We start from the raw sequence: 17,174 nt of genomic DNA, 5'->3' as shown, positions 1-17,174 counted from the left end.
CTGGTTACAAGCCCCTTTCTTTAACCACTGGACCACACAGCCTTTTAAATGGTTTGATTGCGGAATCGCCTGCTTCGCCTAATTAGTGGCTTTTTGCGTTCGGTTTTTCCCCTTTATAAATTTGTGCCTGAGTGTCACAAATCTGTTCTGAAATGTTGTGTGAAATGACATAAAATAAAATTCAAGAAATGAAGGCAGGAAGAATGTGAATTACAGTTGACTGCTCTGTCATGAATTTAAAAATCATGCTGCCAACTGTAAATACTGTACAAGTTTAAAATGAAAATGTAGGTTTGTTTTAGAAATATTTTATTTTGTTAAGTTGAAAGGCCATGTCGTCACTTGATTTGAATGGAACGAGGAAGTCTAGTCAGTCCTAAGCAGGCAGCTCACAGACAGATATAGAGAAGAAATACTGGATATTGGATCAACAGAACTCACAACCACTTAAATAAAATCAAAGGTGAAAAAATAAAAATCAGAAAATAAGTTATTTCAAGACTACAATATTTTAACTATTGACCTACTAGGTTGGCATTGACCTACAGTATGGGATACCACAATGCCATTCAAATAGATTGACTTGGTCTAATTATAAATCAGTTATTTATTAATTATCACATTATTCTTCCCCACTAAAGAGTAATACTGTAATAACTCTAACTACATTGTGTTGCCATGGACAATTTCCTTTTGGTAAAGTGACCATGTATTTTCCTTGCTCTTGGAATATGTTTTTAATATTTGTTAATATATAACAAGCTGCTTGGAAAGGCACTCTCTTATTGTTTTCTTATTGTGACAGTTACTGTTATGTAATGTTTTGTTTCCACAATGAAAGCTACATTATACTCAACTTGTCGTCTTTTTTTTCTCTTTCAAACAGGGTCCACACTTTCCAACGGAGGAATTAGTTTGCACAGTGCAGTAAAACGGAAACTGGTAGAAGACAAAGACTATGTGTTTGACAAACGACTCAGATACAACGTTCGACAAAATGAAAGTAACTGCCGGTTCAGGGACATAGTGGTTAGAAAAGAAGAAGGTTTCACACATATACTGCTATCAAGCCAAACATCTGACAACAATGCATTAACCCCAGAGGTAAGCTTCTCTGTGGTGGGTCCAGGCAGTTGGTCTGCTTTATTACAATTTTTTTTTTCTGTCTGCCTTAAATATCTTTTACACAAGTTCACATTCTTTATGAAGAAAATTGACCATAACAAAACATTATAGAAATGCTGGGACAGTATTTAGGTAAATAAACAAAGCATTCAATCGACAATATTTTCTTGATCAACTACCGTATTAACACTTTCAATACTGCCGACCACTGAAGAGGTCTATGAAAAATAGGCTATTTCAATTGTCAGACTACAACTGTAGAAAAAATAACTCAAATTGTCAGACTGCTGGTCTATTCTAGAAAAAAAAAATAACTCAAAAAGTCAGACTGCTAGTGTACTCCCCTCAGTACAGCAGACCAGTTAATCAGCACCGGTTTTGTCATTTTTTTTTGCATACAAGATACTGCAACATAAATTTTACAGTAGGGTTGGCTTCTAGCATATTTACTGACTTCACTGCTTTGAGTTAACAATGATTTCCCAGTGGGCATAGACTTTCAGCCATATTTTGACACCCAGTCATACAATTGGGATGAAGCTTGGTAGAAAGATGTTGTTGCCTATGTTTGAATTGTTATGTCATTTTATAACATAAGAAATTTTACAAACAAGGAGGCCATTCGGCCCATCTAAGCTCATCCGGTTCCGAGTAGCTGATTGATCTCAGAATTTGTCAAGTTCGGTCTTTAAAGGATCCAAGAGTTTCTGTCTAAACACCATGACTATGCAGCCCTTTCCATACCATCACCACTGTCTGTATGAAGAAGTGTATCCTTCCCTCTGTCCTAAGTTTATCTACTTAATTTCCAACTGTGTCATTCCTTAAATTAAGGTGGTCAAAGTTAAGTAAATAAGCGTGGACTTTATAGCATAATATAAGCTTTACATTAAATTGGCATGACCTAATGCACTCAAATTCTCCATTCCTATATGTACTGTAAATGCTTGCACACATGCCATATTTTCTTTCAATGTGTAAACATGAGCAAATCTGCAGCGTAAAAATAATAAGATACACAGTAGTGTATGCAGTTCTAAACCTAGCTACGCTTTTCTAGTACTGTTATATATAGACATGGAATAAACACCTTATACTCTTTCTTTTCAGAGTACATTGAACAGAGCACAAAAAAGCACCTTCAGTGTTGCTTGTCTCATAAAGCTTGCAATTGGAATGGATGGGATGGTTTAATTTAACTGCAATTTTATTTGGCGAAATATATATAGGTTTTATTTACCACATCAATTCCTGTGTAATATCCAGCAGTTATGAATATGTTTTTGCTGGCATAACTGAATCAAGATGCCACATCTCATTCATTATAGGCTCCTGAGATTTAAGCAGAATGTATTATAAATGTAGTAGCTTTGCATAACGCTTACATCTATTGCCTTAAAAGAAAAACATATCTCTCGGAGGAAGCACAAAAGACATATATAGTGTACTAGGATAAATTATACATTTGCTAAGTTCTTATTAAGCAGTGTGAGTCTTGTATAAATAAGTGCCTTTTCATAAAGTCAACTAAATATAAATTAAATAGCTAAACAATTTCAATTCAAACCCTGTTTTATAAATGTCGTTCTTGTTGCTGTCAGTTGCGTTCTGTGCTTACAAAGGAACTTGCCTAATCTGAAGCCAATTCTCCATCTCTGTTTTGGGCAAAATTGGCCTAAAAAAGAGTAATATGTTCAATGGCATTAACTGCAAATACAAGCTAATCCCTTTCACAGCATACTCAATAATTAGAAGACACTTTAGTGAACTGATAATACTAGGTTGTATCCTACTCTCTGCACAGATAGTGAAATTATAATGTGGTGATAAATTTGGTTTAGACTAGTAAAAGTGAAGTAAAGAATGTAGAATGTTAGAAAAATTACAATTTATTCAAAGTATCAACAAATAAAGTTTGTAGAATGACTAAATATTTAATGATTGTTTTGTACGTTAACTTTTTACTGTATTGGAACATTTTCTCCAAACATGTCTAAGAAAGGTTGTGATTATCTGTTGTAATGTTTCATTTTTTTTGTCTAATTGCTAGTTACATGGACAACTATATTTGCATACAGTTAAAGCTTAATTAGTATTTGTCCCGTACGATGCTGTAGTATTGCTAAGATAACTGCCTAATTCTCAGGTGAAAAGATGGCTTATCTGTATGGGAATTGACTGCCTGAAGCACTGAAGAGGAAGAAGAGGACATATAGCCTTGATGACAATATGTAATAAATAAATACAAACACAGTCAGACTGGTTAATCTAAACACATTCTAAATTCACAAGTAGAATCTTTTAGGGGTCTGGGAATGTCACCCCTGTGTCTGCTGGTTTTCATTCCAACTGAGCTCTCAATTACTTAATCAAACCCTTAATTGAACTAATAATGTGCTTAATTAGACCTTTTTAATTGTTCTCAGCTCCTGAAAAGTTGCCTATACCTAAATGGTATAGTTAAATTGAAATCTCCAACTGTTTAAAAGCTGAAAACAATTAACAGGGTCTAATTAACCATATACTCAACACATGTACTGCAGTTTAGACTGTGGTTAATGATAGAACATCTAAACATACAGTAAGAAGCAGAATGGAAACATTTACTTCAAAAACAATCAAGTCAGTTATTTGGTATGTAATACCGGTAACTCGTTTAACAACGTTATGACACATTCACTGTGGATGTACCAAAGAAGGTGTGTTTAAGTGCAAATGTGATAGTGGATAAAGAAAAGAAAAAACAGTTAGACATATATAATGTCCCCTTCGATCACAATTTTTTATTTTATTTTTTAGAAATATAAAAATTGTTGTGAACGCAAAACTTTGAAAAAACATACATGCATTATAAAATAGTTACTTAGATAAGAAACTTAATGGGGTAAAATTACACAGGCAGTGATTGAAGGGGATATGGAACCATAATTTTGCTTCTCCTGTTTTCTACATGAGGACTGGACCATCAATAGCCTACTCTGAGCACCCAGTAGGCATACTTTATCTACCATATCAAATAATTTGGTCTTTAGGGTTGTTTCCAGAAGCAAAGTTTACGTTATTGAGGTTACTTAGTAACTTGCACTTAGCAGATTGTCCAGTAGACCTCTCTCTATACTAAAGTGCAAATATTATCTGATAAGGAAATAAACCAAGACAGCAAGGTGATAAGCCTGCAGGAGAGGGGTTTTATTTTCTTTGTTTGTTTTTTGTACAGTACTAAACTTACATTTTATGTAGTTTTCAGTTTGTTTTAAATAGTACAGTAGTGAATAACAGTAAGTTTGCTAATGGTCATGTTTGGTTTACAGAAAAAAAACAACAACTTTGGAACCCCAGGTATTGTGTGTTAGGTCTGGGCCTTTCATTGTTAGATCTCATTCATTTGCTGACCAAACGGAATCTGTGCAACTTGAATAATAAAGTTATGAAAACATAAACGTATTCAAGAAAAACAGTCATATTCCAGATGTAGTACGGTATCAGTGTTTATTTTTTATTTATTACAATGTAGTTAATCAGCCATACACTTTTGGTTGTTACAGTAAATTGTAATTATTCACAAATATGAGTAATAAAATATATATGAGATTAATCTACAAGAGTAATGTCTGTTCTGATAAATAGTGTGACAAAAACTGACTTGACTCATTTTTAATCATATGTTGTGGTTTCTATTTTTTTTCTTTAATATTGAGGTTTCACTGTACTTTAGAACAGCCTCGTAATGACATGGTACTGTAGTTAAAAATAAATAAATGTTACAAATATGATACATTTAAGTGTTGGATTACGTCAATGGGTAGATCTCAAAGACATTATTTAATTGGGACTTTTTTATATTCATTTCATTATCTTGGCATTTCCAAAGGGTATTTCCAGGTTTTCACATGATATGGGGTTAGTATATTACAGGGAGATAATAATTGCAATATCTGCCCACCTGCCATAAAACAATGCAATACTGTGCAATGCTGTCAGGGGTTTGAGTTTATTTGTGATGGGAACTTAAAGGGCATGCTTTCAATTTTTTAAAAAGCAAAAAAAAAAAAAAAGATAATGGCAGGAACTGCATTTAAGCTATGCATATAAGCTCAGGCAAATCAGTTTGCATATTTCTTGAAATAAGTGTTTCTTGTGGCAATGTGGTTAGTAGTGCGCGGGTGTGGAAGTGATGTAGTGCAGGAAATGATGTGACAACACAAAGTTCCAAGGACAAAGGATATTTTTATTTTGCTTTCCTTTAGTAATCCTTCTCAAAAATAATAGGTGGCTGGTGATACACAACTATGTGTAACATGCAGCCTAAAACAAGGGTTTCAATCCCATAATAATATAGTATAAAAACAGAGTTGCAAACAGTACAACACAATACAAACAAATATAACACAGTGCAAGTCCAGTAAGTGAAAACGCTGTTTGCAACGGGGTTGTTTTGCTGCAGTGATTTCCGGGTTGGTGCTAGCCTCTTAGCTACAGCTCCTGGGGTGGGTGTTTAACCATCTAACAATCACAAAACGTTATAACTCAACACTGACAACAAATGGAACCTCACGGTTTTTCGCTGGTCCATTCCATTTGCTGGTCCTTCAGTAGCCAAAACCAAGGAAGAGTTTACCTTGCCACACCCCTTTTTATGCCGTTAGTCACACCCCCTTGGTAGCGAGTGCAATCACCCTTTATCCAATCCGCGATTGCCACCTCGCCAACCATGGGGACAATGACTTACAGTATTGTGGCTCCGCCCCTTTTCTGGATGGTCGACTTCCAACTTTCCCTGGGATTAATTGACAGCACATTCAGTCAAAGGCACATTGTTCCCTTGACACAGCACCCTCACAGGTTGGGAGGGAGATTTATAACCAGGATTCATTCTCTCTCTGTCACACTTTTATTTTAACATTTTGAAAGATTTATTGTAAGAGTGAGTCCTGTCTGTTCAGCATCTGCTATGCTTCTGTTCAGTGTCTCTTCAGATTCTGATTAATGTCTGTCTTGGGTCTCTGCAGAACCAAGCTTTAAGGTCTGTTTTATGTCTGGAAGGTATATATGTTAATGAGGATATTAAAGCTGTACTGAACATCATTATATAACAACAAATTATTTGCTTACCGTTGTAGTGCTATGTATTCCTGAAAATCTTTTTAAAAAATCAATTCATCTGACAGTGTTTTGCACAAGCAGTGAGTCACACTTACAATAGGTGGTCTTTTCTCATTGCTGAGCACAGATGATTGCATGCAAATGTCTCTCTCGGTGTATTTGAAATGTATGCAGACTTCGCATTACTCATTGTGGAGTGTCATCCTCATAGCATTAAAACCACCATGGCATTTTGCTGTCATATGTATCGAACTCAACATGTTTTATTATACCAGAATAATGGCCTTCATAAAATTACAGGCAAAAGCTGAAGGTTATTCAGTCATTAATACAATGTAGGGAGATATTAAGAAAGTACATGGATTTGCCCACTGCACAGATATGAATACCCTGCTGCTAGAGGTAATAGCTGGAGCATGACTGTTTAAATACCAGAGATAGAATGACATGAAGGCTTGAGAAAGTAAGGAGACGGGTATGCCTACAGCTGAAAATACTTTTAGAAAAATAGAAATCAACTGGGAAGCTGATGTGTTTTGTCTATATGACGCACCCTGAAAACAAGATGGGCCTGATTTTAATCCTTAGCATTAAGGTGATGCAAAGTGCTTTTGCCCTGCCTCTGTTTTGCCCTGTTTTTTTTATTTTATTATTATTATTTTTTTTTTTTTGCATCCATGAGTGTACATAGGGTGCTAAGGGATTCTCATGGAGTTTAGACTATACATTATTGATGCATTTGTTAATTGTTCCCTGAGTGCAAACAGCACTTTTAGACTGCAATTATGGCTTCCACAAAGATGAGTGAAGCTAATTTTTTCATCAAAATACCTTCGGTTTTAAGTTTAAATATTTTAACTTTGGTATGAACTAAACAGCGTGGAACATACATTATACCACCCAACCAGGTCCATACAGAACAAAAATTGCCCCAGTGTTTTTAAACCAAAGAGAGGAACAAACTCATTTTAACAGTCTAAAACTTGGAGGAAACTAAAATGTAACTGGGCTTTTTTTTAGTGCAGTTGTACTATAGTACATTACAAATGTAATGAAAAAAGGGAATTAAGTATTAGGCCTACTGCTAAAGCTTTCTAACATAAGGAATACATAACTGTGGCAAAGTGCCCCCCCTGTGTGTGTTATATGTTACGTGTTGTGTGTAAATGTTGGTGTATAGGCATTGGTACACGGGATATAAGCGGTCTGTGTTTCACGTGTGTGTAAATTGTATATTTGTATTTAGGCACGGGGATGGCACATCACATCACGTGCAAGTAAAAAGTAAAATGTGAGCACGGGGAATTGCACTTAAAGTGCAATTCCCCGTGCTCACATTTTACTTTTTACTTGCACGTGATGTGATGTGCCATCCCCGTGCCTAAATACAAATATACAATTTACACACACGTGAAACACAGACCGCTTATATCCCGTGTACCAATGCCTATACACCAACATTTACACACAACACGTAACATATAACACACACAGGGGGGGCACTTTGCCACAATAACTCAATGGAAAAAACTGTATTAATATGTATTATTAGGTTCATAAAAAGTTCAAATTATTTTGTGTTATATAGTGCAGTTCAGAATTATTTTATCTTCTACTAAAAACTACACAATCTTTTAAAAATGTCACTTAAAACGATTCTATTCCTTTAGAGCAATTTCGAAGTACATGGTCACGCACAGTGAATTATAAATTAAGGTTACACAGAACAAAGGTTGATGTGGAGTTAATTAACATTGGCAAGTAGTAGGTGTGATATTTTAAGCAACATGTAACTTTGCCATGGTACAATCTGTTAGGTAATGGTTCACAATTGCAGACAGTGGACTTCCTTGGCTGTAAAAGTAACATGCAATTACACAAGCCCTTTGCTTTCTGACCTAGTGTTTGTGCGTGTTTATTATTTTTGTTGCAGATAATGAAAGAAGTGAGGAGAGCTTTGGGTAACGCCTCAGTAGATGACAGCAAGCTGCTGCTTCTGAGTGCAGTGGGTAGTGTGTTCTGCAGTGGCTTGGATTACTCATACCTCATTGGCAGGTTATCAAGCGACAGGAGAAAGGAGAGCACAAGGATCGCAGAATCCATAAGGTAATTCAAATTCCATTCTATAGGAACAGAAAAAAAAAAAAACACCACATGCAAAGCAACATGTTATTTTCTGTTGATATATTTAGAGAAGTAAGCAGTCAAAAAAGGTTTTTTAATTCCAAACAGTATAAAATATAGTGCGCAAACATCATTATAGTGGACCAAAATTAGAAGACAAGGGACATCCCATTAAACTGAGTGTGGATGTGAAAACTATTTGGTTAAGCCTACCAAAACAAGAACATCATTTTTCTCTATTTTTGGGGATTACTGAAAGAGATTCTTGAATTTTATTTCAGGGACTTTGTAAAAGCTTTTATTCAGTTTAAGAAGCCCATTGTGGTAGCTATCAATGGACCAGCTCTTGGGTTAGGAGCTTCCATCCTGCCTCTCTGTGACATTGTGTGGGCCAGTGAGAAGGCCTGGTTTCAGACACCTTGTGCCACTATCAGGCTGACCCCAGCAGGCTGCTCATCTTATACCTTCCCTCAGATTCTGGGAGTTGCACTGGTAAGTGTTATTGCTTTTGTGAAACCTTTTGAGCCTTCAGCAAGAGGGTGCTATAAGACTTTTTTATTATTATTATTGTTGTATTTATTTTAAAAAGACTATTTTAAAACCTGAATTTCCCTTGTACAGTCAGCACCCGTTTATCCACCTCCCATTAACTCTCATTTCGTCGTTGGTCAGCACCTAGGTTAAAAACAAAAGTAATCCATGAACATTAAAACAAGAAGTGTAATGTGAAAGAAAATATGCTGAAACATAGGGCCTACACTCTAAAGTGTGAAATGTGTACATACAGGGGTCCCCTTTGTATCCCAGGCACAGGGATATGCATCACCAGTACACGGTAATAACAAGCAAAGCATGTTTTAAATGTTTATATTTCCTTTCACTAAAACATGGTACACGTGTTATTCTTGTTTTCATAGAAAATACCCGGTAAATGCTGGCCCAAAGTCTTTAAGGGTCCCTGAAAAAAATAAATGTTTTGTTACATGTGGCTGTGTCTTTATATGCTACAAGTTACTCAAGTCTCACATTTTAAGATGTTGATGGAACAAGCTCCAAGGTGACCTCCATTTCCATGCATAGTTGGCTTTGCATGATTATCTTATGCATCTTTTGTGGAACCTGACGCTGTCTGGTATGAAGCAAGCGCAATCTGGTGCTCAAAGATGAAAGGGCTCATGCAATATTGAAGACATGGATTAGAAAGTGCAAAAGGGCTGGTTGCTGAAACTGCTCTCTTCCCCATCCTGTTTTCTGTTTTTAGGCAAACGAGATGTTGTTCTGTGGGAGGAAGCTAACTGCTCAGGAGGCATGTAGTAGAGGACTAGTATCACAAGTCTTCTGGCCAACAACCTTCAGTCAAGAAGTGATGCTCAGAGTGAAGGAAATGGCTACCTGCAGTGCTGTGGTATGATCTTCAGTACTAAATAAATGTGCATTCTAAAGATATCCCAATGTGACCCCAGGTGCCTGTGTAATGGAGTAGGCGGTGTACAGTACACTATGAAGGGGTGCTTGAGCATATATTATACATACGACTAGATAGTGCAGCAGGCAATGTCTCTATTCTCTGTGGCCTTTCACCTCTGGAGGCTAGGTTCAAATCCTGCTTGGGTCATAAGTGAAATTAAACTGGACATTAAACATAGTTTAATAATGATCAACTGAATAGCTGTACTGGACTGAAGAGCTGTACATGGAGAAACTTCTGATTTGCTTTCCACTTCTCATCCAAAGTATTTTTTCCTTAACTAGTGTATTATAGTATATAAAGGTGTTTCAATGAATCCTAAAGGTATTGGTGATGGCAACAACAAACACACACACAAACACACACACACACACACACAACTGTGTTGTACATCCTAGTTGTCATAAGAACATGCTGTAGCAAAACACAGTTTAATGTACTGGTACATGTATACCTTTCTATTGGTATTTGATATGACCTAGTGTTTAAAGTATGCTTAATACAAAGTAGTTACTGATTTGTTTGAAACCCTGTAGAAACCATCACTATTGTCAGACTGCTGCTTCACAAAGAAAGGGGAAAATGTTAGTAGCCTGCTATTACTGGCTGTGTTGAATCGGGTTCCTGAAAGGGAACTAAAATGTAGTGTCGGTGAGATTGTGACAGTGTTGTCATAGCAATAATTGGAGCAACATCTCCAGCAACATCTCCATCTAACCAATTACAGTTGGATTTCAATAGAAATTCTCAGCAGCTTTATTTGTTTATGTGTTGTTTCATTTTTTTTTAGGTGCTGGAAGAATCCAAATACCTGGTGCGAAGTTTGCTGAAATCTGCGTTGGAGGGGGTCAATGAGAAAGAGTGCCAGATGCTAAAGCAACTGTGGAGCTCCTCAAAAGGACTCGATTCCCTATTCAGTTACTTGCAGGATAAAATCTATGAAGTCTAACTTCCCCGCCAATATGAAAGCAAACAGATGAAGAAAGGGAAGGATTATTTATTGACAGCTAGCACTTCCAGTTCATAAAGAAAACCCTGCCGCCCTTGCTGGTATTCCAGCAACATTATCTAATTGACAGACCTCATGAGATCTTCCACTATGAGTGGCTGCAGGTACTCTATACAGGATAAGACTTCAAGGGAGGTTGTGGAATGGATAACTGACAATCCTGCTGGAAAAATTGGTATTTGTCCCCTGCTAGTAAACGAACGCAGAAGTAGACTGCAAAATTTTCCCATTACATTCCAGCTCTGCAAACTTGAAAAAGACAACAATGCAATCCTTTTGAAGATAACATATTTTTTATTTATTTATACAAGCTGTGTTGTGAAGTGGTCCCAGACAGCAAAAGGAAAAACAATATTTTCATAATGTCTTTTTGGGTTCTTTTGTAAAAAATTTTTTTTTTTCTGTCACCTAAGATCAATATGTGATTCATTAAGTCTATGAAAACCAAAATATGGATCGATTCACAGTCTTAATGAACTCCTGTGCTTAATGCATTTTGTCAAGACATTCCTTAGTATTATTTAATTGTGCAAAACAGAATGAGCCATTGAATATTTAACATAACTGAAGGGACCTAAAGCTTATATTTTTGTGTGTAAATTGGAAGGTCATCTGTTTTTTGCTCCCAATCAAACTCTAACTTAGCAACTTTAAAGAAATGACCCAGACATGCTGAAGAAGAAGAAGAAGAAGAAGAAGAAGAAGAAGAAGAAGAAGAAGAAGAAGAAGAAGAAGGTGTAACCTCCTAAAAAGATTTGCTTTGGGTTCTGAACTGTATTCTTTTTCGAGGTTCATACATTTTTCTACCTGACGTTTTTTTTTTTTTTTTGTCAATGAAGAGCCATCCATGCTGCTGATACCTTCATTAAAAGGTAGAAGGGCTTATACAACTTTTGCTTTACTTTTTTTTCCTGATAACTGCTGGAAGTCCATTGCACGACTCTCACTGCCTGATTCTGGGGGGCTTGAACACCCATGTCAGTGGTGTCCAATCAAGGTCCTGGAGGGCCATTCCACACCCGGTTTAACTGATACATTATATAACTACTTTAGGGTCTGGATGGAGGTTTGATTGGTTCAATAAAACAATTTAGAACAGGGTTGGAACAAAGAACAGTAGTGGAAAGGCCAACATTGGCCACCCCTGCCCTTTGTGCTTACAGTAACAACCAACAAACTCCCAAGGACACTATAAAGCTTTACTTTTTGTTTTATTGTTGAACAGGTTCGCAACAGTCCAGTTCTGACAAATAATAGGGTCTTTCCACAATGCATACAGTGAACAAACTCCTGGGCTATAAAGACCTTTCTGAAAAGTGAAACCACATCCAGGATAAAGCACAGACATTATTGTGAGAGAAAAATATCACATGCTTGAAACAACCAGGTTTACTATTCAATTAGTGAATAACCAACCCCTCCTGTCCCTACCCCAAAGGAAAAAAGGCTATGGTGGGCAAACAGGAGAGTACTATGATATTATTGGCAACAATGTGCAAATTGTGAAAACTAGATTTCTTGGTTTTACTATTGAGAACCATAGTTTTTAAATACTAAGGCAACAATCACCATACAGAATTTATTTTAGCTTCAGGAAAGCATGGATGCAGTCCATTCAGTCTCCTCTGCTTATAAGATTAAAATGGTAAATTAGCATTGTCATTATTCTGATCTACCACACTTTCACTATGCATTTAACTTGATTTACTGTACATACATATACTGCTTTTGCTATCACTATGCTTAACACTATGCTTTATTCTATTTGTTATGCTTTTGCCGTGGTATACCACAGCAAACTTCTGTACAAGTACAATATTTGTACCATAAAATATTAATTTTTCACAACCTGGTGGAAACTGTAACTAGAGGGGAACAGGACATTTGGGAAGTACAGTCACGCTGCACTAATTGAAAACTGTTGGTATTAATTTTTGGTTGAAGGATACCCTTTACAGCAGGGTTTCCCAATCCTGGTCCTGGGGACCCACTGTGTCTTCTGGTTTTCATTCCAACTGAGTACTCAGTTACTTAATGAAACCCTTAACTGAACTCATAATTTGCTTTATTAGACCTTTTTACTTGTTTTCAGCTCTTGAACAGTTGCATATTTCAAGTTAGCAATAACATGTTAAAAGTAACTTGAACCCTGCAACTCTTTATGAGCTGTAAACAATTAAAATGGTCTAATTAAGCAAATTATCTGTTCAATTAAGGGTCTAGTTAAGTAGCTGAGAGCTCAGTTGGAATGAAAACCAGCAGACACAGTGGGTCCTCAAGACAAAGACTGGGAAACCCTGCTTTAGAGGACTGCCAATTGGCTTGATGTGTTTGTTTTTTTTAATATGTTTTTGCTTAGCAGTAAATGTAAATTGCAAAGGACAGGTGGGGAAGAACATATTATTATCTTACACATTTGAATTTCAGGAACTGGGGATCAAGGTACAGTACCTGCTTTGCATTAGAAAAACAATGACTTCTATTTATTTTTTCTGTTTGTTTGATCAGGAATATCTTTAGATAAGCAGAAAAAAGCCACTACAAGGTGATCATGCTGTTAGAAAAGACAGATAGTTATGACTTACCTAGGTTTACTTTTTTTTATTTTATTTATTAAATTATTACATTTATTATTAAATTTAGAATCTCCCAATTTGTAATATTTTTTTTTCTTCTTCACTGTGGCATTTCCCCACACATCTCTGGTTGCATGACTCACCCTGCACACCACACAGCAGTGCTTTTACCAGGTGAGCCATTTGGGGACCCCTAGGTTTAATTTTAAAAGAAAGTTGAACAGATGTCGGTCAAGTCACCTGAACTTAGTGTATTACAATGTTTTTTTTGCTTAAGAGTTTTGTGAAATTAAGTTGTATGATATGAACCCAAAATATTTATTTTAAGTAATTATTATTTTGATTTAAGGACTTTCTGGTTCCAAAGAATAATTTGGTGGGGCAACTTTTCAACTCTGCAGGCCCCCAAAGTAATGAAAATTTCTAAAGGAACTAAAAGCTGTTTTGATATGAACTTTATAGCAAGTTCAGCTTTAGAATGGCATTTAGATGTATTATTTGTTGTAAAGCTTGTGTTTGTACACAAGACTTAAACAGTCACACACAATACCCATGTAGATATAACAAGAGGCTGATAATAAACATGGCATTCTGATGCCTGCATGTGCTATTCTTCAATGTTGATTACGTTAAATACATAGGTGCATAAATTATTATTAAATGAAGTTTCTAAATCTATGAAAAGTTAAAAGTTTATTTTAGTAGCACTTATATTATATAAGTTGAGGTGTATTTTTGTATGTGTTTTGCCCCAAAGTGGTTTATTTTTTTTTTCACTCCTTATTTATCAACAATAAGGCTATTTGTCTTGCTTAATTTATATTGCAGGCTTTTGAGGAGGTAAAGTCGAATTGCACGTGTTGATGGATGCAGAATATATATGTATATATTAGTCCGGATATCCAATTAATTTACATGGTATTTAGTAATAATATTTTAGATTGCTTGTTAAGCTTTTTTATTATTATTTTGCGTAAATTGATTTGTATATCTTTACAAAAAAAAAATGCTATTCTGCATTTGTAGATATCAAAAGTTAGGCTGTTTCTTTGTGCAGGTATGCATGTAAATATTTCTGTTGCCTGTTATTACAGTATATTTTCAGTATGTGACCTTTTGTATTGCCGTAGTAGGTAATGTTAGGACCCTTGCACATTTTTTTTCATTTTTTTATTTTATTAAAATGGATTATTACATGGTAGGCAGGTATTGTTGTGCCAATACATTTTCACATCCATAGACAACATTTATATTTTATTGTTCTTTAAAATGAAGGATATTTTTACTGTTGAGCTGTGGTATTGATAAGCTCATACTTTTTGTAATAAGCCTGACTAATGGTTTTTATTTTTACTTTTGCAAATACTATGACCCATGCAGAAACATTCAAGAGCCGAGACAAGCCAAACAGATTCAAAATCACTGCATTCTTTAGATTTTTTGAGTATTCAACCAATAAAAATATGTACATAGTAAATGGTGTAGGTATTGTTGTTTTTCTGAATAATTCCTGTGTTTTAATAAATTATAATTAGGGCTGTGCAAATACTCACTCAGAGTAATTCCCTTCAAGATGTTTTTAGTTTTTAATTAAATGGATTAAAACATGTTAATTACTCAACACAAAACAAATCGCTCCCTCGGTTGCTTTTGCTCACACAATTATTGAGTACCAGTCAATAACAATCTGACAGTGGGATTTAATATAGAACCTGTCGTGTTCAAACTAAAACCACTCATATTTGATCTGTACTTATTTGACTTACCTTTCTTTTATCATTCTGACATTAAATCATTTTGATTTCACTTTATTAGTTTCTTCAAATATGTGTCATCTCTGGATTGTAGTCCTGGGCATAATTTAACCTCTGATTAGATTTGACAGAGGAATACATATCCCAGTGTGCATAGCGATAGCTCTTAAGATTGGGCTAGGAAAGGTCACATGTATATGACGAATCTGTTGCATTTGCTAGTTTCATTATGTATTTTTATTGTCAGTTTATGGCCTCGGTACAGCAGTAAAAATTTCTGTGCCCTGGGTTAAAGAGAAATTTGATTCCAATTGGCTTTTAAATCACACAGGGCAGAAGTGAATTGCCATTGATTGGTATTCAGTTGTAAAGATGAGAGAAAGGCAGCTTTTCTTGTTGTAAAATAAACACATACATTTAAAAGGCTTCTTCAGTTTCATTTAATACCTGATGAATACTTGCACAGTGAGAGTTCTAATCAAGTTATAATCTTATCACAGTTTGTCTCGGTTAAACATAAGCATATACCTATCTGTATAATAGTAACAGAACTTTTGAAGAATAAAATCAGGACACAATGTAGTTGCAAGCCTAAATAATAAATGCTGTTCAGTATCTGTATGCTCGGGTGCCATTATTAACTTTAAAAAATGTATCGAAATACACCAGCTTCTGTACATTTTCAAATGTATTGGCCTTTATTCCCTGATATTTTCCCCCAAAAAGCACTGTAGTAGCTGAAAGACAAACCTAATTTCCATTTCGAAAACCCATTTTTGCAATTCAATTTGTTTTGTAATAATGAGGTTACAAAAGCCTTTCTTGCTAATTTTGTTACGTGCACAGTAGTACTCCATTATGCCTGTAACTCTAGAGTAAGTGCTGCCATTTTGACGTTGTCACTTTCCGCCCATTGCTCAGGTTAAAAATGCTCTATCAGTGCCAGACTTATACACCGCACAAAAGTATAACTTTACAGTACAACCTTTTCATATTCTAATAAATATAATAGTGGAAATCACCACAACCTTCTGATTGCATTTGTATATCAGGTAGTCGGTTGATTAAAGGATTTATTGAACTACTGTATACTGGCCAAATCCCAAACTGACCATTTTGTGTAAATTGTCAGTCAGACTTTTGAGGTAATTGGTAACTGAAATATTTATAAGAAACGGTCAGAAGTAGTTTTCGGTATCGTACAATTGTTTTTGTTTGTTTGTTTGTTTTGTTTTTGTTTTTATTCAGGAATATTACGAAGGCTTATTACAAAAAAAGGGGTAAAAGTAATGAAGCAGAGTACCAAAAAAAAAAAAGTTTCAGTAACATAAACATTCAATCAAAACACTGAATTTTAATCCTACCTTACAGTAGGTGTACATTTCTGTGTTTAAATTGCTCTTGTCAACAAAGGTACAGGATCAATATGTGTGAAATCTAGGATTGCAATTTCACGCAAAAAGAAAAGTGACTTCTAACATACGGTACCTGTGTAGAGGGTTTTCTTTAATATTCAAAGGGTAGAGGCACCCCTATATCACAGTGTTTGTAAATATTTTTGTGATATTTAAACCAACCCTATTACTCCTCTGTGATGAACACTGTCAATTCAATTGTGTACAGTGTGTTAGTTGATGCTCCTGTAACTAGTCTTGAACACATTTCTGGGTGCCTTAGAAGTTGTATTTTTCATGTGTGTTAAGAATATGCAGTATTTATACATTGTGAAGAAAGCTGCTTTGAATAAAACTATATGGAATTAAATAGAACTGCTTTGATGTTCAATGGCTTTTAAAAACCATATGTTGTCCTTCTGACCTCTTGTTTTTAGTTCTGTAATACTAAGATAGATTGAATCACAACCATGTGTTTAATTATACACGATTCTGTATGAGTTACCATATATCAAGTGTGACAAGCTTTTTAGCTGAAACTGAAAGAGGTGACTACTACATTAGCTGCACTTTAAAAGCTAATGACAATGTTTTATATAATGATACTATGATGGGACTGGT

At 35.4% G+C, this 17,174-nt stretch overlaps 1 protein-coding gene across 1 annotated transcript in view; it reads left to right on the top strand.

Annotated features, from left to right (window-relative positions):
• The window catches only part of LOC117424244 (chromodomain Y-like protein 2), a 49,128-nt gene extending 32,557 nt beyond the window's left edge, over window positions 1-16,571 (top strand). The window contains exons 3-7 of the mRNA XM_034040422.3: window positions 887-1,104; window positions 8,162-8,334; window positions 8,634-8,844; window positions 9,614-9,757; window positions 10,611-16,571. Of these exons, the coding sequence (XP_033896313.3) occupies window positions 887-1,104; window positions 8,162-8,334; window positions 8,634-8,844; window positions 9,614-9,757; window positions 10,611-10,769 (905 nt within the window). The 3' untranslated portion in view covers window positions 10,770-16,571. The remainder of the gene's footprint in view (window positions 1-886; window positions 1,105-8,161; window positions 8,335-8,633; window positions 8,845-9,613; window positions 9,758-10,610) is intronic.
• The last annotated feature ends 603 nt before the right edge of the window (window positions 16,572-17,174 follow it).

The sequence above is a fragment of the Acipenser ruthenus genome, chromosome 19 (assembly GCF_902713425.1).
Source record: "Acipenser ruthenus chromosome 19, fAciRut3.2 maternal haplotype, whole genome shotgun sequence".
NCBI classification, from domain to species: domain Eukaryota; kingdom Metazoa; phylum Chordata; class Actinopteri; order Acipenseriformes; family Acipenseridae; genus Acipenser; species Acipenser ruthenus.
Note: the sequence above shows the minus strand (reverse complement) of the source record. Positions and strands in the feature narration are given on the sequence as shown.